At 39.8% G+C, this 22,853-nt stretch overlaps 1 protein-coding gene across 4 annotated transcripts in view; it reads right to left on the bottom strand.

Annotated features, from left to right (window-relative positions):
- Window positions 1–22,853, bottom strand: part of NLN (neurolysin) — a 103,215-nt gene that overhangs the window by 74,260 nt on the left and 6,102 nt on the right. Inside the window, exons 1-2 of one of the 4 annotated variants that reach the window (XM_050793742.1) lie at window positions 3,566–8,091; window positions 1,700–1,872 (exon numbers count right to left, since the gene is read on the bottom strand). The exons of 2 other annotated variants lie outside the window; for them this stretch is intronic. Coding sequence is in view for 1 of the 2 variants with exons in the window: in XM_050793743.1 (XP_050649700.1) it covers window positions 1,907–1,916 (10 nt within the window). In the remaining variant the exon portion in view is untranslated. Of the gene's footprint in view, window positions 1–1,699; window positions 1,873–1,906; window positions 1,917–3,565; window positions 8,092–22,853 lie in introns of those variants that run through there. One more of the 4 variants, XM_050793743.1, reaches the window with a different exon arrangement.

Here is a 22,853-nt window from a genome sequence, read left to right on the forward strand (position 1 = left end):
TGTCCCTGCCCTCAGTACTCTTGCTTGGAATGCTGTGAGAGAAGGGGGTCTCATTCCCACTAAGTGTCAGTACACTTGTGTCCTTGATTGCAGCTGGCAGCCATCCTATGAGAATGAGCAGAATCTGATTTATGATAAAACAGACACTTTGAATGGCAGAATAAAGGAAGGAAACCAAATATTTAAAGACACCATAGAGCCCATAGATCAACTAATTGTAAAGCCTGACCGTTCCAGTCACGAGTCAGTAAGTTCCCTCTATGGTGAAATCAGTTAGAATGGGGTTTTATATTATTTGCCTCATACAGGATTCTACTGATAAAGGAGTAAGTATAGGGAGAAACCAACAGTATGGAGGTCAGAGTACAAGAAATGGCAGATGAGTAGAGGGTCTTACATACTTGGTGTTGGTGCAAAATAATAAAGATGTGAAGTTCAGGATTTATACAGTTGGCTGAAAATTTCCAAAATAATTATTTCTGCCAACAGACGCCACTAAGAAAGAGTCAGTCATGGCCATGACAGGCTGTACTGTCAAGGAAGTCCCAGCATAGGTAAAAAAGCTGGCCCTGAGATGACTGAGTTACAGGAATATTAAAGAGAAGAACGACGACGAAAACATAGGACGTATCCATCTTAATACCCTGTTCTTTTTTCACCACTCCTCTTAGTATAAACCAGTGACTACAGATAAATTTCTATTAATACTCAGGTTTCTTTTTTTTGGAGAGAGAGTCTCACTCTATCGCCCAGGCTGGAGTACAATGGCGTAATCTCAGCTCATTGCAACCTCCACCTCCCAGGTTAAAGCGATTCTCGTGCCTCAGCCTTCTGAGTAGCTGGAATTACAAGCTTGTGTTACCATGCCTGGCTAGTTTTTTGTATTTTTATTAGAGACGGGGTTTCACCATGTTGGCCAGGCTGGTCCTGAACTCCTAACCTGAAGTGATCCGCCCTCCTTGGCCTTCCAATGTGTTGAGATTATAGGCATGAGCCACCGTGCCTAGCCTATTACACAGTTTTAAAATAAAATTACTTCAAGTATTTCACTGATAAGATGACCTTCATTGGTTTTCATCTATTTCCTAACATTTACTGGAAGGTTGAGTGGTCATAGCATATCTGATTGTTAAGTTTTATTTTGTTTTTAATTGACACATAATAATTGTACATCTTTATGGGTACAGTGCAATGTTTCAATACATGTGTACATTGTGTAATGATCAAACCAGGTTAATTAGCATAACTATCACCTCAAACACTTGTCATTTATTTGTAGTGGGAAAGTTAAACTGATAAAGATGTCAATACCTCCACCTTGGCTGGACACATATACGTTTTAAAGTTTCCAAGGCAGCTAGTGAAAAGCTATTTCTCCCTTAATGTAATACTATTCCCTGAACCTGGAAGGGCTAAAAAGACAGAAACAAACGTTAGAAATCATGATGTCACGAGTCAACTAAATATATTAAAATTTTTATCTTAATACTTTTTTTCCTCACCTTCTGGGATTTTACCTTAATTCTTTTCAGGATTCATAATTCTTGTTACCAAAGAAAAGGAATGGTGACAGGGGAATGCCTTATACTTCTAACTAAAACATTTTGATCTACTGAGTACTTCATCTCTGCTTTTCCTCTCCCATCTTCATTTTGCGGAGCATCCCTCTTCTTCCCCTTTGTTACATTTTCAAGCTCACCCAATGCTTTAGATGCTGGTACATTGATCTCGTCTTCCCCTTCCGTGCCTCTACAGTACTGGAAAGAACTGCACCCGGGTGGGAAAACCAGTGCACCTGTAGTCATCCAGCAGCTGCGCTTGTATTCTTGAGAATCTGGTGAAGATTTTTCTCTGACTTTTTGCAGCTGAGAGCTATATAAGTCAAAAGCAGACAACCGGCATGAGCCCGTCTTTTCCTACAGCAGTTATTATGTCTAGTAATTTGAAAATGAAAAAGTAGGTCAAATCTGAGATTCCAGTTGTCTAATTAAACACTATATATTTTTTTACTACTACAAAATTCCAGGCTCTTTATTATTTCTGTTTCAATCATCATACCTTCTTCATCATCTCCTCTGTTTTCAAAGCACTTTTCAAAACATGACCTTTGTGAATTTTTTTTTTTTTTGAAACAGGGTCTCACTCTCTCACCCAGGCGAGAGTCCAGGTGACGTGATCATGGCTCACTGTAGCCTCAACCTTCCAGGGTCAGGTGATCCTCTTACCTGAGCCTTCCAAGTAGCTGGGACTATAGGTATGCATGACACCTAGCTAATTTTTTGTACTTTTTGTAGAGATGTGGTTTTGCCATGTTGCCCAGGCTGGTCTTGAACTCCTAAGCTCAAGCGATCCTTCCACCTCAGCTTCCCAAAGTGTGGGGATGACAAGCATGAGTCACTGCAACAGGCTAACCCTGTGAAATTTCTAACCAAGAAATAATACAGAATACCATACTAGAATTGACAGGAAGGTGCATTTGCTAGCACTGTAATCTCCTGTGTCCAAAATAATATAATAATAATAATAGTGTTTAGGCAAAGGAAGAAAGCTGGATAAATTTTGACAGAGATCATCAGGTTACAGAATTTCATTTGGACAAATGAGTATGCCATAGTTATTCTGAGTTAATTATTGCCTTGAGACTTTTGTAAAATATTTTATGGAATGTACTTTCAGAAATGTTGATTTATGGGGTTCATTTTCTTTTGAAGCATAGTTTGAAGTCCTCTACTTCCTCTCATCAAGGCTTTCACCATTCCAGTTCACCCAGATCTGAGCTTGTACCACCTTTCATCTGTGCCATTCATTTTAGACATTTAAATTACTGTCATCACCTATTCAATTAGTTTGTTTTATATTCTAAATGAAACTAGGACTTTCTCAAGCACAATGGCCATTGTACATTTCTTTCATCACAAACTCCCACCCCAATGCACTGCACACTGATGAGCAGACAGATGTTCATTATACACTTGAAACAAGATGGGACAAATATGGCAAAAACATTAAAGCAACACCATCTTCCCTAATCATCACAAGTAAACATTCACACAGGGAAACACGTTTTATTAGAGCCAGGGCTATGGTGAAACTATATTATGTAACATTTTACAACTTCTGCCTCCTACCAATTTACATTTTTTCCATCCCTTTCCCTGTCACCATGTCACTGTGTTGTACTACATGGTTGGCAGGACATTTCCAGAAATTTGTGCCAATTCTTTGAAACACTTGGCAAATATTCCTAGTATTTGCTTTGCAACTAATGTTTCTCTACAAACTGCTCTTGAGGTCTGCATTAAATCAATCCCCCCTCAAGACTAGAATTCCTGTATAAGTTTAATTATTTCTCTTGTGTAGCTATTACATCAGAAACACTCTAACCCTGATTTCTACTATTCACAAAGTTGTCTTTCTAGCCACTGTTTTGACTAAATCACCCCTCTCCTCACAACTTCTCAGGCCATAGCTCAAGTCCAGGGTCCTTTCATCAGAGCATATAGGACTCCTTTATTTCTGATTTCTGCAATGCCAAAGCCCAGCTACATACCTCACTGAGGCTTACCTGTTTCTCTTTTTCTTTCTCCTTCCTTCTTTTCTTTCTTCTTTCCTTGTTTCTCTTTTTTTTCTGTATTTCTCTCTCTCTTTCGCTTTACTTTTTTAAAAGACAAGGTCTCACTCTGTTGCCCAGGCTGGAGAGTAGTGGTGCAGTCATAGCTCACTGTAAACTAGACCTCCTGGACTCAAGCAATCCTCCTGCTTCAGCCTTCCAAGTAACTGGTACTACAGGCGTGTGCCACCACACCCAGCTAATTTTTAAATTTTTAATAGAGATGGAGTCTTGCTATGTTGCCCATAGTGAGCAACTCCTGGGCTCAAGCAATCCACCCGCTTTGGCTCCCAAAGTGCTGAAATTACAGGCATGAGCCAATGCTCCTGGCCAACTTATCTATTTCTTCAGGTATTTAGTCCATTTCTTTCATGAAGCCTTCAGCCAAGCAGCACATTATCCACCAGACCTGTGCAGTCCAACACAGCAGGCACATGTAGTTATTTAAATGAATTATGAGTAAATAAAATAAAAAATTCAGTTTCTCAGTTGTACCAGGCACATTTTAAATATCCAATAGCCACTTGTAGTAAGTGGGTACCACACTGGACAGCACAGATAATGTTTTCACCACTGCAGAAAGTTCGAATGGACAGCACCGACTGGACGATCTCATTCCTGAGATTCCACGTGACAGCACGTGTATGCCAAGCAGCCCTGCCTGTGCCCTTCCTCGGGTACCCTTTCTCCTTTCCACTCGCAAACCAGGTTCTAGGTGTCTTCTCTGGAAGGAAGAAAGGACAGAGAAACAGAGGAAGGGAGAACTCATTTACTGAGTAGCTCATGTGTGCAGGGAGTGTTAAAACACTCATCTAATTCTCACAACGTGGAGAAATAAGGAGTAAGCGCTACTTTCAAGAGCATAGTCTGCCAGAAAAGACTTTCAGTTCTTTCCATAGGGAGCAGGGCCAAGGGTATTGATAATATGATCAGAATATAAAAATGGTTTTTCCACAAGACTGTTTAAATTTCATGTCCTTATTATTTGACAAGTGAGAATTAATCTTATTCACTGACTGAGCTTACTAAGATAGAAGTCATAAAAGTTTACCTAAAGGTTTCTGATACAAGACCTTCAACACAGCAAATATTTGTGAACTTACTGCTTTCTCTCTGCTCTGTGTCCTTTCACAGCATACATTCTGCCACTGTCCCAAAGGATCGGCATCACCAGTTGGTGAAGCTCTCCCATCATGCCAGTCTCTTTCTCCGACACTCACCCCTCGCCCTACATCCTCAACCTTGTCACAGGGCACTGGCTTTTCCCCTTTGTCTTCACTGTAACCTGGATTCCTGGTGAATGCACTGCCTCTCCCATGCAGCACACTCACATTCTCTCAAGTTCCTCACACTAGGAGGCCTTGACACAGGGTAAGCCTCTCCTTGATCCTCAAAAGGGTGTCCAAATCATTACTGCACTATAATTCTAATCCTCTGAGGCTACTGGCTTCCTGCTACATCCCTTATTAACTCTCTTTGTTGCTATCATCAACTAAACTCTTTGCCATTTTCTCACATTCACCAAAGAATTAGCTCTACAGTCCCTGTATTAGTCTATTTTTATACTGCTATGAAGAAATACCCAAGACTGGATAATGTATAAGGAAAAAGAGGTATAATGGACTCACAGTTTCACATGCCTGGGGAGGCCTCACAATCATAGCAGAAGGTGAAGGAGGAGCAAAGTCACATCTTACACGGTGGCAGGCAAGAGAGCGTGTGCAGGGAGCTGCCTTTTATGAAACCATCAGATCTCATGAGACTTATTCACTATCACAAGAACAGCACAGGAAAAATCCACCCCCAGATTCGATTACCTCCCATTGGGTTCCTCCCATGACACATGAGGATTATGGGAGCTATAATTCAAGATGAGAGATTTGGGTAGGGACACAGTCAAACCATTATCAGTCCCTGTCTAAAGTTTTATAATCATCCCAGAGAGACTCTAAGGGTGGGTGGACAAGGCTTACCACTCCCTTAACTTCAGTTTCTTTTCTTTTTCTCTCTCTTTTCTTTTTGGGACAGGGTCTCATTCTGTTGCTGAGGCTGGAGTGCAGTGGCGTGATTATAACTCACTGCGGCCTCAACTTCCTGGGCTTAAGCACTTGATCCTCCCATTTCCCTAATAGCTGGGACTACACGCATGCACCATCATGCCTGGCTAATTTAATTTTTGTAGAGATGGGGTTTCGCTATGTTGCCCAGGCTGGTCTCAAATTCCTGGGGTCAACAATTCTCCCACCTTGGTCTCCCAAAGTGCTGCAATTACAGGCATGAGCCACCGTGCCCATCCAACGTCACTTCCTTAATCTATTTCACTCCAAGAACCTTTGTGTTTATTCTTCTTACCACCATTTGAAGATGCTCCTTGGAAATCATAAAGTCAACTATTCCACTGCAATCACAACCTTCTATCTTTTCAGCTTCCATTTATCTACCCCCATGGTTCTTAGTTTTCCATCTCCCTTAGAACTCCAGTCCTTTAATCCCTCTATTTTCTCACTCTAACAGACCTCTCCCACAGCTCCACCCTCAGACCTGGATGACTGCTGTACTTTGTTTTTGTTTTTGAGACAGAGTCTTGCTCTGTTGCCCAGGCTGGAGTGCAGTGGCGGGATCTTGGCTCACTGCAACCTCCACCTCCTAGGTTCAAACAATTCTCCTGCCTCAGCCTCCCAAGTAGCTAGGATTACAGGCATGTGCCACCACCCTTCTTGGGCTTTTGTGATAATGATTCCTCTTTTCATTTGATGTCACTGGCTGTTCCCTCATGATTTTTATCATCAGCTGTCTTTTTTTAAGTTTTGTTTTTGTTTTTTAGCCCCTTCTCAGGATTCCTTAGAGCTCTTCAGGATTCAGTTCTATGGCCTCTTTTCTTTTCTTTACATCTTGCACACCATGCCTGTTCCATTTGTATGGCTACACATGTCACCTATAGCTAAAGAATTATAGATCTGTACCTCCAGCACAAATCTCCTGAATTCTAGACCCATATGACCAACTGCCTGCTAGGTAGCTCCACTTGGATGTCAATGGTCATCTTAAATACAGTATGTCTAAAATTAAATTGCTCATCTTCCTTGCCCCCAGAACCAAATCTGTCCTCCTCTTTTATTCCTTATCTCAGGGATGATCACCAGTATATACTCAGTTGTCCGAATCAGAAACCCAGGAGGTTCTTCCTGGATGCCTTCTAATCTATTCTGCAGATTGCCTGCAGAGTAATCATCCTAAAATGTCAATCTGATCATGACACTCCCTTTCAATGGCATGGTTCCCCAGTGACTTCAGGATCAAGTTCAAGCTACCTACTTCTGAATCTGCCCTAACTACCATGTTGGCTTTGTCAGTGCCATCCTTTTGCTCTTGTATCTAAGCTACAGACATAATGAACTACTTTCACATCTCCCTCTGTTAAGCTCTCCTCAGGCCTTTACCAAGAGTTTACATGCATGTTCTTATTTAATCCTCCCAATAAGCACAGAGGAAGATATTAGCAATCCAATTTACTGGGTACAGAGAAGTAAAGTAGCTTGTTCAAGGTCACATAGCATTTGTGCAGCTGGGATTCAAACCCAAGCCTGACTCCAGAGCCCATACTCCTTTGTAGTTTTATTTATAAACTGAAAAGTATCCGAGGGCCCTTATTCTTTATTATCCTATACTGATGTTGCAACTCCCATCCCAGAAAAGGAAATCATCAAATTTTTCACCAATTGCACTTCTCTGATTTTGTACTTTGCTTTTAATGGGGAGAGAATAAGTGCATTAAAGCATAAATATTTATCTCACATGTCTGACTTGTTGTCTATACCACGCCCTGAGAGACTACTGCAGGGGCTGTGGAGGAGTGCCCCACTTTAGCTTTTATCCAGCTCTGAAAAACAGGTCACACAGACTTGGGCAGCTTTTCAGTCACCTGTTCTCAAAGAGTAAAACCACTCAAACCTGGATGACCTCGATGGCTGCCCTCTGCACCCAGGTCTCATTTTTTTCCAGAGCCCTTTAATGAACTGTTCATAGGTAATCAATTAAACCATTTGGAAACAGTGTACTCCCAGGAAACGGCAAATTCTTCCTTAAAGTACTCAAACAATCTACATCTTTTATTGATAAGGTTCAAGGTTCAACTGAGGCATTCTTTTCTTTCTTTTTTTTTTTTTTTTGAGACGAAGTCTTGCTCTCTCACCCAGACAGGAGTGCAATGGCATGATTTTGGCTCACTGTAACCTCTGCCTCCCAGGTTCAACTGATTCTCCCGCCTTGGCCCCCTGAGTAGCTGGAATAAAAATTTTTGTATTTTTAGTAGAGACAAGGTTTCATCATGTTGGCCAGGCTGGTCTTGAACTCCTGACCTCAGGTGATCCACCTGCCTTGGCCTCCCAAAGTGCTGGGATTACAGGCATGAGCCAATGTGCCCAGCCTCAGCTGAGGTATCCTAAGAAAGCACTCCATGCAATAAATGCTGGTTCTTTATTCCCTATTGATAGGATTTACTGACTTGTTACTATCATCTATCATCTGGAATTATGAATATAATTCAGACATCACCAAAAAAAAGGCAGGGGGAGAGAGAGGCTTATTATAAAAGGACTTCCCAAGAAATAGTTGATTCAGTGATTCCTTCAGCAAATATTTACTGAGGTTACAAAGATGAATAAGACAAAGTTATTACCTTTCAGTAGCTTACAGACTTGTGAGGAAGAAATACAGAAAGAGACATTAGAATATCAGGTAGCAGGCTGGGTGTGGTGGCTCATGCCTGTAATCCCAGCACTTTGGGAAGCCAAAGAGAAAGAATCACTTGAGCCCAGAAGTTCAAGACCAGCCCGGGAAACATGGTGAGATCTCATCTATAGTCCCAGCTACTTGGGAGGCTCACTTGATCCCAGGAAGTCAAGGCTACAGTGAGCCACTTTTGTGCCACTACACTCCAGCCTGGGTAACAGAGTAAGACCCTGTCTCTAAAAATAATAATGAAATAAAAGAATATCAGGTAACAAATTCTATATAAATAAAGCAATGGAGAATGAAGAGGACAGTGCGTGCGACTCTGCCTTGGGGAATCTAGGAAAGACTTCAATAAGGATGTAACTTCTAAACTGGCTGAGTCTTTCAAGATAGCTCTATGAAGTAAGGTGGGTACATGGGTTTAATGGGGTGTGGAGGCATGGGAGGTAAGGCTAAAATAGGTTAGATCAGACTGTGTGTCTTTTTAGTGACTTTCATAAATAAACCAATGAAGGAAACAGAAATGCTTTAATTGGGTTGGAAATTTGTGATGCACAATGTATTAAGATGACGGACAGGTTGGGGCTTAAAGACAGTTCTGAATATTGGTGGCTGTTAAGTCTTGCAAGAAATTTTGGGGCCATTCTTTTCTGTTTTCCATAACTATGAGTTTCTTCTCCATCTCTCATTCTGCACATACAGACATAACCTTAGAATTCAGTTCTCCTCTTTCATACTGTTTGTATAAAGTATTTTTTTATCATTATTGGCTATTAATAAACAGCTAATGGAATTGATCTAGAGTATCATACTTTTATTTTATTTCAACCAGGATTTGTGGAAAGTTTTCTAAGTATATTCCAGAAAATGTTACGCACAGTTACTTCTAACTGAAAGTTCCTTAAGTTCAATGCATCAGGATCTATATGTCGGTTAGTTATTTGTTCTATATAGTCTGTATTAAAAAGTTTAAAAATAAATGATACTTCTTTTGAAGATTGTTTTGGCCTTTTTTATCTGTAAGACAAAAAGCCTATGTTTATAAATTAATCCCCTATGTAGTCCCTGGTGCTTAGTAAATATTTGTTGATGGAATTAAAATCCATGTGAATACAGAGCTTTGTCACTCCCCAGTGCTAGCCATAGCAATACCAGCAACGCTGACTGATCTGCTTCCCCAAGTCAGGAGAGGAATTGAAGACATTTTTCCTTGTAATTCTACTAGAATGTAAGCTCTCTGGAAATGTGGTCCATGTCTTAGTCATTTTTGTATTTCTTGGCAAATGTGGAAGAATGTGTTCAGCACATAACATGTATGTTTTAACTGTTCAATCAATGAGTATAGAAATGTGACGAAAATCTAAATTAGTCTGTCCTAAAATGACCACTAAGTTCAGTCCCAGACACCAAGTAAATAAAGCAAATGATAAAGCCATCAAAAGAAGATGCTCAAACAACAACAGAGTTGTTGAAGAAAAGTAATTATGTGAGAGACATGTCATAAAGAGGCTTTGAGTCATGGATAGATAATCTACAATACATGCCAGTACACTTGAAAAGCAAAGTGCTATGATTTGACTGCTCTTGCCTCCACCTGCTGGTATAGGAAGGCAATTTTTTAGATTGGGCAGAAATTGTTTAGCAGCAATAGAAAAATGCTAGGAAAACAGTGGGTTTTCAAAGTTATCTTGCCAAGATAATATATAAACTTCCTATAAACAACCATTCACGAAAAATGTACACCATGAACTCAGCTACAAGAATTTTGAGTAAGAGAAGAATTACCCTAAATACGGAGATATTCTGACCTTTATTCTGAGTAGCCTCTAGCAGCTGGTAAAGTCAAAAGCATTATGAGTTTTCCTTCATTGTACAGTCTCTTTTTTGTATTGACAAAAACTGCATTTAAATTTGAGGACTAGAATGACCAACACAACTTCAGTGGTCTAATCTTGGTCTTACTTAGTATAAATAAACAATTTATTTTGGAAACAGTGCCACATACATCCTTAATGTGTACAACTTCCTCTAGCAGTAAGACTTAAAAGTAGAAATGGTTACACAAAGGCTCCCATAGGAATGAACAATGATTTATTTTCAACTCTTTTTACAAAATGTTCATGATCCATTTTTTTTAAAAAGGTAATTTTATTCTAGATTTTGTAATGTAGTAAGTTCTTGTTTCCAAATTTCATTGTAAATAAATGAAAAGGAACTCTTCAAAATTTTCTTTTTTAAGAGATATGTATAAAAATTTTAAAATGTTAGAAACGACTTAAGGGCATATGAAAAACTGTACGATGCTAGAAATATTTGTAATATTTCTGCCACTGACAAATACAGCTTTTAGGAAAGGTTCGTATTACAAAGTTGAACAAAAATCTAGGGTTCTAAAAAATAAGTAACAAAAGATAATTAATTTTCTTCTAATTTTGTATATGACACAGCTAGCTTAATGATTACAGGTTCTAAATAAATTGATTATACATGAACTTGAAGAGATTTCTTTTATTAAATCCTATCCCTGGCTTACGAAAAGCCACCTGAGACCACAGAGCATATACAATCAAAAGCTGCTTCACAAATAAAATAAAGTGTTCCTTGATTCATTACTATAGGGACTATCCACATACATGGAAAACCACAATTCAGATATTCCCCTTTTATTTTTCTCTAGAAACATGAATAAATTGCTTTTGGCACACTTAATTGGTATTTAGGGCATACTTTTCACAATTGAAGTCCTCAGTAAATTACTCAGGAGAGAGACTCTCTTCTTTCAGTACATTATTTAATACTTACGCTTGCGTGTGTGTGTCATTTACACATACAAATTTTGTGGTGTGAATGATGATGCCTAGATCCTCATCCAAGGCCTGGCTAATAGTTGGTTTGCTTCTTTTTAAGACTGGTTCAGTCAAAAATAAGTGTTTATTATTTTTATGTGTGACAATGGTATTATGATTATGTTTTTGAAAAAAAATTTCACAAAGTGATCTACAGATTGAATGCAATCCCTATCAAAATACCAATGACATTCTTCACAGAAATAGAAAACCAATCTCAAAACTTGTATGAAACCACAAAAGGCTCCAAATAACCAAAGCAATTTTGAGCAAAAAGAATAGTGTTGGAGTTATCATACTACCTGACTTCAAAATATATTACAAAGGTCTGACATGGTGGCTCACACCTGCAATCCCAGCATTTTGGAAGGCCAAGGTGGGTGGATCACTTGAGGTCAGGAGTTTGAGACCACCCTGGCCAACTGGTGAAACCCTGTACTAAAAATACAAAATAAGCTGGGTGTGCTGGTGCACATCTGTAATCCCAGTTACTTACTCAGGTGCCTGAAGCAGGAGAATCGCTTGAACCAGGGAGGCAGAGGTTGCAGTGAGCTGAGATTGCGTCACTGCACACCAGCCTAGGCAACAGAGCAAGACTCCTTTTCAGAAAAAAAAAAAAAAAAAAAAATTACATATATATATAACAAAGAAGCTATAGTAACCAAACAGCATGGTACTGGTATAAAAACAGGCACATAGCTGATGGAACAGCCTAGAAAGCCCAGAAATAAATCCACGCATTTATGGCCAACCGATTTTTGACGAAGATGCCAGGAACACACAATGAAGAAAAGACAGTCTCTTCACTGAATGGTGTTGGGAAAACTGGAGATCCACATGCAGTCGAATGAAATTAAACCCTCATGTCATCCCATATATAAAAATCAACTGAAAATGGATTAAAGACATAAATGTAAGATCCTCAACTGTGAAACTACTAGCAGAAAACTGTTATGGTTTGAATGCTTGTCCCCTTTGAAACTCATGTTGAAACTGAATCCTCAGGGTAACAGTATTAAGAGGTGGAGCTGTTAAGAGATGACTGGGTTGTGAGGGCTTTGCCTTCATGAGTGGATTAATCCATTTATGAATTAGCAGGTGAATTAACAGGGATTAACAGGAGTGGGTTAGTTATCAGAAGAGTGGATCTGTCATAGGAGCCAGTTTGGTTTTCGGTGTGCCCCACTCACCATGTGATGTCCTCCACCATGCTATGACACACTGAGAAGGCCCTCACCAGATGCAGCCCCTCCACCTTGCACTTCCCAGCTTCCACAACTGTAAGTAATAAATTTCTTTTCTTTATAAATTACCTAGCCTCAGGCATTTAATTACAGCAACAGAAAATGAACTAAGAAAATATATGGGAAAAGCTCCATAACATCAGTGTGGGCAATGATTTTTTGGATATGACCCCAAAAGCACAGTCAACAAAAGCAAAAGTAGACAAATGGGATTACATCAAACTAATAAGCACAGCAAAGGAAACAATAAACAGAATGAAGAGACAACCTATAGAATGGGAGAAAATATTTGCAAACTATACATCTCATAAGGGGTTAAAATCCAAAATATAAGTAACTCAATAAACTCAATAGCAAGAAAACAGCCCCATTAAAAAATGGGCAAAGGATTCAAATTGACATTTCTCAAAAGATAACATATAAATGGCAAACAGGTATATGAAAAAAATGCTCAACATCAACATTAGGGAAATGTAAAAAAACCACAATGAGACATCATCTCACACCTGTTAAAATAGCTATTATGGAAAAGACCAAAGATAGCAAGTCTTTGGTGGAGAAAAGGGAACCTTCACACACTGTTGTTAGAAATATGAATTCACACAGCCATTATGGAAAACAGTATGGAGGTTTCTCAAAATACTAAACATAGAACTACTACATAATCCAACAATCCCACTACTGGGAATATACCTTTAAAAAATGAGATCAGTATGGAAGAGATATCTGCACTCTCGTGCTTGCTATATATTATTCACAATAGACAAGATATAGAATCAACTTAAGTGTCCATCAGCCGACAAACGGATATAGAAAATGTGGTATACGTACACAATGAAATATTATTCAGTCATAAAATAGGAAATTCTGTCATTTGTGACAACATGGATGGACCTGGTAGACAGTGTTAACTGAAATAAGCTGCAACAGAAAGACACATACTGCATGATCTCACTCATATGTGAAATGTAAAAAAGTTGATCTCATTACTATATCTCAAGTACTATAGAAAATAGAATTGGTCAGGTGTGGTGGCTCATGTCTGTAATCCCAGCACTTTAGGAGGCAGAGGTGGACAGATCATCTGAGGTCAGGAGTTCGACACCAACCTGGTCAGCAAGGTGAAACCCCATCTCTACTAAAAATACAAGAATTAGCCAGGCGTGTTGGCAGGCACCTGTGATCCCAGCTACTCGGGAGGCTGAGGCAGGAGAATCACTTGAACCCGGGAGGCAGAGGTTGCAGTGAGCTGAGATCACATCACTGCACTCCTGCCTGGGCAAGAGAGCAAGTCTCTGTTGTATGAAGTATGGTGGTAAAAATTATGGTGGTTACCAGCAGCTGGGGTGATTGCAGGTGAAAGGAGGGAGTTGGAGAGATGCTGGTCAAAGGATACAAAATTTCAATTAGGAATCAAGTTCAAAAGATCTATTGTACTACATGATGGTTATAGTTAACAATATATTGTATTCTTTTTTCTTTGTTTTATTTTATTTATTTTTTTGAAACAGGATCTTGCTCTGTTGCCTAGGCTGAAGTGCAGTGGCGCAATCATGGCTCACTGGAACCTTTGCCTCCTGGGCTCAAGCGATCCTCTCACCTCAGCCTCCTGAGTAGTTTGGACCACTGAAGTGTGCCACTACATCTGGCTTTTTACATTTTTTGTAGAAACAGGGTCTCTGGTCTTGAACTCCTGGGCTCATGGAATCCTCCTGCATCAGCCTCCTAGAGTGCTGGGATTATGGCATGAGCCACCACGCCTGGCCTTTCCCCCTCCTTTTTATCCCGGAAATAATCTCTTTTCCCTGATCTTCCATAACAATCTCTCCATTCTGTGGTACTTATCACCTTCTGCCTTGTATTCTAATTATTTATTAATATGTGCCTTATCACTCTTACTACGTTGTATTGCCTTGTTTTTTTTGTTTTTTTTTTTTTCTTTTGTGAGACAAGGTCTAGTTCTGTCACCCAGGCTGGAGTGCCGTGGTGCGATCTTGGCTCACTGCAACCTCTGCCTCCCGAGGTTCAAGCGATCCTCCTACCTCAGTCTGTCGAGTAGCTGGGACTATAGGCACACACCACCACGCCCAGCTAATTTTTGCATTTTTGGTAGAGATGGGGATTCGCAGTGTGGCCCAGGCTGGTCTCGAACTCATAAGCTCAAGCCATCTATCCACCTCGGTCTCCCAAAGTGCTGGGAGCCACCATGCCGGCCTTTTAACAAATAATCAAAATAAGAAATAGCTCTATGAAGTCTACTTCTGCATTTACTACATAAGTAGTGTTCTTGAGGCTATGATTCATTGCATTACTCAATTTCCCCTATGCAGTGGATCCACATGATAAATTCATCTCACAAACAGTACCAGGAAAATCTTTCTTCATGACAATTCTTAATGATGTTTTTCCTTTGCCCTTACTGCCAAAAATCTCATAGTGAAGTTCCAGATCCAGTTAAAGCAACTAGACTGATCCTAAGGTTTCTTTGAATTTTTTGCCTGACATTCTTTGCTCTTTACATTATTTCATATATATGTGTATACATATATATGTACACACACACACACATATATATACACACACATATATATATTGTTTATGTAAGCAGTCACAAATTAATTTGGGTAAAAAAGGGAGTATAAATGTGAGCAAATAATACCAACCTAAGTGTCTTGCAAATAGAATCTAAGTTTTCTTTATATATCTATCCTCATAATATTTAGCACCGTTTCTTATATATAGTATTCAGTTATTATTTATGCCATGAGTGAATGATGATTTGAAGCTTATATATAAGCTGCTTACATGGTTTCAATCAGCTATATTCCACTACACACCATTTCTATAACTTTACAATTTTTCAGTTCACTAAAACCATTTTTGACGAGCAGTTATACACCTTACTGAGTATCTTTGGGCCCCTTCTGCCATTCTGAGAAAGTTTTTCATGTTTTTACTTCCCTTCAGTTACTTCTGTGCAGTTAGGAAAGCATAGAACTTATGGCACAGAGTGCTAGATTTACTATGGCAGGTATGAGATGCATTCCAGGATATGAATTTGCCGTCGTGGCTTCTTTGGGTTCTATGGGGTACTTTATCCAACAGGTAGGGCAAGCTGCATATCATTACTTTCTTGGTCTGACCAAGTATGTCTACTCCTCTAAGGATTATGTCCCTCCCAGTGACACTGTACTCCCCAGTCCCAAGTAACTCCCACGTCATCCATGTCCAGAGTCTTACTTTTGTGCCTGAGCTGATACCAGGTCCACCCATGGGAAGCTTGCCTTCTGTTCTTCCAGCTTGGCTGCTTCTGACCCAGTGTTTTGGAGATTAGCACCTCCTTCAATTTTTTCATATCCAGGCCAACATATTCAGAAGAGCTTTGCTCCCACGGTATTCATTAATAGGGGATTAATCTATAGACCTAACAAGTGATTGTCTGAATGCTCCCAGTCATGACAAGGAATCAAAGTCATGCCTTGTTTTTTTTTTTTCTTTTCTTTTTTAAAGACACGGTCTCACTGTGTTGCCCAGGCTGACCACAGGTGCATGCCAGCATGCCTGGCTAATTTTTTTGTTTGTTTTTTGGTAGAGATGGGGGTCTCACTTTGTTGCCCAGGCTGGTCTTGAACCCCTGGGCTCAAGGAATCCTCCTGTCTCAGCCTCCCAAAGTGTTGGGATTACAGGTGTGAGCCACCATGCTTGGCTTTTAATATATGCCTTTTAATACATGGCTTCTCCTCTGTCTCATATCGTAATACATACTCAACATTCTTGTGTATTTGCTGGTTAAGTATAGCCCCGACAGTTAGTTTGTATCGCATATTACACAACTCCATAACTCTGTTTTTTTTTTTTTTTTTTCTGAGACAGGGTCTTGCTCTGACAAACAGGCTGGAGTGCAGTGGTATGAACATGGCTCAGTGCAGGCTTGACCTCCCGGGCTCAAGCAATTTTCCCACCTCAGCTTTACAACTAGCTAGGACTACAGGTGCATGCTACCACGCCCTGCTAATTTTTGTAATTTTTGTAGAGATGGGGCTTTGCCATGTTGCCCAAGCTGGACTTGGGCTCCTGAGCTAAAGTGATCCGCCCACCTTAGCCTCCCAAAGTGCTGGGATTACAGGAGTGAACCACTGTGCACAGCCAGCTCTGTAATTTTTTGATAATACAACTAGGTCTACTTTTTTCTGTAAATAACTTTGGTATAAAACATCTAAATCTAAACTGGCTTACCAGCATAGGGTAGGCATAGGGTTTTTGCATGAAGAAATCTGCAACCAGCTACTTCATATAGGGCTTGAAATATCTACTTTTGGCCAGGCGCGGTGGCTCACACCTGTAATCCCAGCACTTTGGGAGGCTGAGGCGGGCAGATCACGAGGTCAAGAGATCGAGACCATCCTGGCCAACATGGTGAAACCCCGTCTGTACTAAAAATACAAAAAACTAGCCAGGCATGGTGGCAGGCGCCCGTAGTCCCAGCTACTCGGGAGGCTGAGGCAGGACAATGGCGTGAATCTGGGAGGCAGAGCTTGCAGTGAGCCGAGATCACGCCACTGCACTCCAGCCTGGGCGACAGAGCGAGCCTCCGTCTCAAAAAAAAAAAAGAAATATCTACTTTCTACTGAAAGTTATACCTGTAATTGTATCAAAATGCCAAACCTAGGCCTATACTCCCTAGATATCAATAGTGAATACTGAATTTTCAGTTATTATCACTAATGACATATTTTCATTCATCCATTCAATGAATATATTTATTTAGCATCCCTTATGTAATGACCATGTTAAGTAGTGGAGGTACAGAAATGAAAAACAAAAAAATAGGCTGCTGATTTCAGAAAACTTGTCAACGAGTGGTGAAGACAAACACCATTAATAATAACGTTTATACTATGGAAGTATTAATACAGGATTCAGAGGGAAAGGATTTAGTAGGGGTCTGGTAACTTCACCCTCAGAAAGTACAAAGCTAAGATGATGTTACTATTTAGAGATTTATAAGTTTAGAGATTTATTAGTTTACTTTTTAACCCCCTTTGAGTGAGGGGATAAACCCATGAGAGTGGGAGTAGTTTCTGTCTTATCCATAGCTGTGTTTCCAGAGTTTAGCTCAGTGGCTTGTACAGATTAAACACAGATTAAATACACATTTTTTTTGGAGACAGTCTCCCTCTGTCGCATAGGCTGGACAGAGTCTCCCTCCGTCGCATAGGCTGCAGTGCAGCAGCATGATCATGGCTCGCTGAAGCGTCGACCTCCCAGCCTCAAGCAATCCTCCAACTTCAGCCTTCCGAGTAGCTGGGACCACAGGTGAATGCCACTATGTCCAGCTATTTTTTTTTTTTTTTAATGTTTTATAGATACAGGGTGTTCCTGTATTGCCCAGGTTAGTGTCAAACTTCTGGGCTCAAGTAATGCTCTTGCCTCAGCCTCCCAAAGTGTTAAGATTACAGGTGTGAGACACCATGACTAGTCATATTTTTTGAATATTGGAAAACAAGTGAACAATATCTAGAATATATAAATATTGTAGAACGTAAATTCAGTATGAAAAGATAACTCAATAGGAAAATGGGCAAAAGACATTAACAGGCATAAAATACAAATGGCAAAGAAACATGAAAACATGTTCAAACTCATTAGTAACACAGCAATACGTATAAAAGCCAAGTAATGCCATTTTACAATCATGGGGTTGGCAAAAGGCCTGACAACACCAAGAGTTGCTAAGGACAGTGGATCAATGGCTATTCATGAATACTATATGGAGAGAAGGAAGTAAACTAGTATAACCACTTTGGAAAAAGAATTGGGCATTATTTGGTAAAAATGAGAATGTACATCCTACAACCTAGTAATTTTTCTCTTAAATTCATACTCACACATATGTATCAGGGACATTATAAGAATATTCATAGCAATATTGTTTATAATATCAAGAAAATGGAAGCCCAAATATTCATTGACAAAATAAACAGTAAATTTTTGGAATAGTCATACAATGAAATATCTTACAAGAGTAAAAATGAACCACATCCATGTGAAACCGGTTTCGTTATGCAAAATTAAATCATATGTTGTTTAGGGAAATACACATTTGTGGTAACATCTATAAAGAAAAGCAAGAGGACAGTGATTACAAAATTCAAGACTGTGGTTATCTCTGGTATGAGGAAAGGGATATGGTGGAGGGGGCACTCGAGGAACTTCAAAGGTACTAGAAATGTCATTTTATATATAGATACATTTTTCATACTAGAAACATTTTATATATGGACACATTTTTCATCCTTTTAATCACATTTATATACGTATATGTATTACATTTTTGTGTATATTTCATAACTCAAGATAAATGAATAAGTATTAGTCAGGTTCTGGAAATGGGAGGGAAAGAAAAGAATGTGCCAAATAAGGGATCAGCTTATGTCAATTTAAGGCCAGGAGATAAGGACTTAAACTCTCTGGCTGAAGCGTTGAGTTCACTAAGTGAGAGGGGAAGCTGGGAGAGCTACACAGGGGTCAGATTGTACAGGGATTTCTAAACCATATGAGAGTTTTGATTGTTTTATGAGTTAAAAAAAATTGTAAACTGAAGTATGACATGTCACATTTGTAGTTCTTAAAGATCTCTATTTTCATCAGGAAAATATATTAGTGGGAAGCAAAAATTGATGCTGGGACTCATGATGAGGATTTGGATTATGGTGGTGATACTGGGAACAAAGAAAGGAGAAAGAATGTGAAGACTATCCAGGACTTGGTGTTGGTGGAAAAAGTAAAGGAAATAGAGAAAAAAGCAAGGAATGGCTCCCCGGCTTTGGACTTGGATAAATGGTGACATTGAGCCAAAGAACCAGGGCAAAAAAGCAAGACAGGGGAATGCTGTCAATTTAGGAAAAGGTGATATTGAGATTCGACAACATAATAGGTGTTCAATAAGTATTTATTATATTAGTCTGTTCTCACGCTGCTATGAAGAAATGCCCAAGATTAGGTAACTTAAAAGGAAAGATATTTAATAGATTCACAGTTCAGCATAGCTGGGGTGGCCTCATGAAATTTCGAATCATGGCAGAAGGGGAAGCAAACACCTCCTTATTCACATGGCAGCAGGAAGGAGAAGTTCTGAGCAAAGAGGAAAAAGCCCCTTATAAAACCATCAGATTTTGTGAGAACTCACTGTATCATGAGAACAGCATGGGGATAACTGCCCCATGATTCAATTACCTCCCACCAGGTCCCTCCCATGACACGCGGGGAATATGGGAACTACAATTCAAGGTAAGATTTTGGTGGGGACACAGCCAAACCCTATCACTTATAAGATAAAAAAGTGGCTGACTGTGAGACCTCAGGAGCTGTCCAACTGGTAGTTGGAATCTAATATCATTCACCTACTTCTTTTTTAAATATATAATTTGTGGTTCCCTATTTTGTATCTTGGCAGAGAAGCTATGACACCTTAAAAAGAATTTCTATGAGAATAAAAATAATGTACAGATATATAAATCTCAGTGTTAGAGTGGTCAGATCTATGTAGCCCTGAGAGTATGGACATTATACATTGTAGCAAGCAGGCTTCATCAAGCTGTGATTATTTCAGTCACTACAACTCCACCTGAGATGTGAGGCAGAAGTAGAATTTTTCTTTTGGTGTTGACCACAAATGGGATTAAATATTAAAGATACCAGCAAAGTATGGCTGGGAAATATGAGGACTTCCTCCTGAATGCCAAACAGGAAGCACAGACAATCTCAGAGTCGGTAGAATGGGGCAGAGTCTTTCTAATGTAAGCTATGGTGAATGGGAAATCCAAATTTCATAAGCTGGACTTCCTTTTATACTTGCAGTTTCGGTGTTGATATCCTTTTTGTTTCACTCAATAATTTGAATAAGTCTTTTTAAAAAAGTCAGCCCTCATGATAGATAAAGGATTTAAGTGTGGAAAATGGAACATAAAAGTACTAGAAGAAAATGTAGATGCTGGGTGTGGTGGCTCATGCCTGTAATCCTAGCACTTTGGGAGGCTGAGGGGTAAGGATTGCTTGAGCCCAGGAGTTTGAGACCAGCCTGGGCAACATGGCAAAACCCTTTCTCTACAAAAAATACAAAAATTAGCCAGGTGTGACTCATACCCGTAGTCCCAGCTACTTGGAAGGCTGAGGTGGGAGGACTGCTTGAGACTGGGAGGCAGAGGTTACAGAGATGAGATTGTTCCACTGTACTCCAGCCTAGGTGACAGAGCTAGACTCTGTCTTAAAAAAAAAAAAAAAAAGAAAATGTAGGTGATTTTTTAAATGTATAATATTAGGGTAGAGAAGGACTTTCTAGGAATGAGACCAAAGGCAGAGGTCATAAAGGAAAAGACTGACATTTCTGATTATATAAAAATTTAAACTTCTGTAGAAAAAAAGCAAAAAAGCAAAAAGCAACAATAATCCACCCCAAAAGTTCAAAGAGCAAAAATAACTGAAACATCTATGAGGGGCTCTTACAAATTAATAATCCTAATTTTAAAACTCCCAAAATAAAACTAGGCAATTCAAAAAAGTAAAAACAGTAACTAATATTTCTCGAGATCTTATTATGTGCCAATACGGTAGACTGATGACTAAAATGGCCTCAATTTTCCACCTGCTATGTGTCTATGTCTCTTAACAATGTGAGTTTGCTTTTCTACCCATCAAGACATACAGTCTGTTTCCCTACTTCTCGAATCTGGGCTAGCCTTGTGACTTGCTTTGACCAGTAGAATGTGGCAGAGCTGATGAGGTTCCAGTTCCAACTGCCTTCCACTCTTTCATGGAACCCTGCCACTGCCATGAGAACGAGCCAGAGGTAGCTTCCTGGAGGACGAGAGGTCACAGGAAAGAGGGCCAAATAGCCCCAGCAGTGGTCATCCTACATCACCAAACATGTGGCAGAGGACAGCAAAGAGCTGCCTACACAACCCATGGCTGACCGAAGGAGCATGAATGAGTTAAGACCAGAAAAACCGCCCAGCCAAAATCTAGATTTCCCAGCAAAAATAAACATTGATCACTGTACTCCACTGAAATTCAGTTTGTTATACAGCATTTTTGTGGTAATAGGAACAGATATAACCAGGCAATGTTCAAAGTGTTCTATATTTATGTTTCAATCTTAAAAGGTGAGTACAGGCCAGGCACGGTGGCTCACACCTGTAATCCCAGCACTTTGGGAGGCAGAGGCAGGTGGGTCACTTGAGGTCAGGAGTTCAAGTCCAGCCTGGCCAACATGGTGAACCCGTTTCTACAAAAATACAAAAATTAGCTGGGCATGATGGTGGGTGCCTGTAATCCCAGCTACTCGGGAGGCTGAGGTGAGAGAATCGCTTGAACCCAGGAGGAGGACGTTGCAGTGAGCTGAGATTGCGTCATTGCACTCTAGCCCAAGCAACAGAGCGAGACTCTGTCTAAAAACAAAAACAAAAAAAAAAAAACAAAAAAAAAAAGAAAGAAAAGAAAAAAAGGGTGAGTACAATTTTTCCCTTTCATCTCATCTCATCTCCTACTTACTTGCCTGACATTTATTCCATGCTAGTCACAATGGTCTCTGCACTTTCTCAAAAACACCAGGCAGAGCCCTGCTTTCAGAGCCTTGGTATGTGCTGTTTCTCCTGCTTAGAACGACCTGCCTCAGGTATTCACATAGCACAACTACTCACTTCTCTTAGATCATTACTCAAGTATTAATATCACTTTCTTAGCCTTTCCTGTTGACTCTACAATTGCCTTCCTATTGGTATTGAGCATTCCCCTTTTGCTCTGAAACACATTTTCCCATCTAACTTACTATATATTTTCCTTAGTTGTATCTCCCACTGGAATGTAAGTTACATTAATGCAAAGATTTTTGTCTGCTTTGTTCATTGCTGTATCCCCAGACCTAGAATACTGTTTCGCATATAATAGACAATAAATATTTGGTGAATGAAGAAATCATCCAATCAATTCCCAATTTACTGAGAAGGAAACAGATACAGAGAACTTAAGCATTCTTGCCTAAGATCACAGTGCTAGTCAGTGGCAGAACCAGCATTCAAACTCAGGCAAGCTGTTTCTACATTTATATAGTTGACTCTATCATGCTACAAGCACTTTGTAATGCGCAGCTTGGCATTTACATATGCACTCAATACACATCAATTTCCTTGGTTCTTTATCTTTAATTTAGGTGGTTCTCCCCAAGGAAGTCCTGTGCTTTGTCTTAACCAAAGAGGTGATAATGTTTAACTTTGAGAAAGAACCAGGTTGTTTCTGACCAAAAAACCAGTTAAAGGACAACCAAAAAGGAAAGAAGTCAATCCTCGGCCGAGCGTGGTGGCTCACCCCTTTAATCCCAGCACTTGGGGAGGCTGAGGTGGGCAAATCATGAGATCAGGAGTT

Source organism: Macaca thibetana, chromosome 6 (genome assembly GCF_024542745.1).
Source record: "Macaca thibetana thibetana isolate TM-01 chromosome 6, ASM2454274v1, whole genome shotgun sequence".
In the NCBI taxonomy this organism is placed as follows: domain Eukaryota; kingdom Metazoa; phylum Chordata; class Mammalia; order Primates; family Cercopithecidae; genus Macaca; species Macaca thibetana.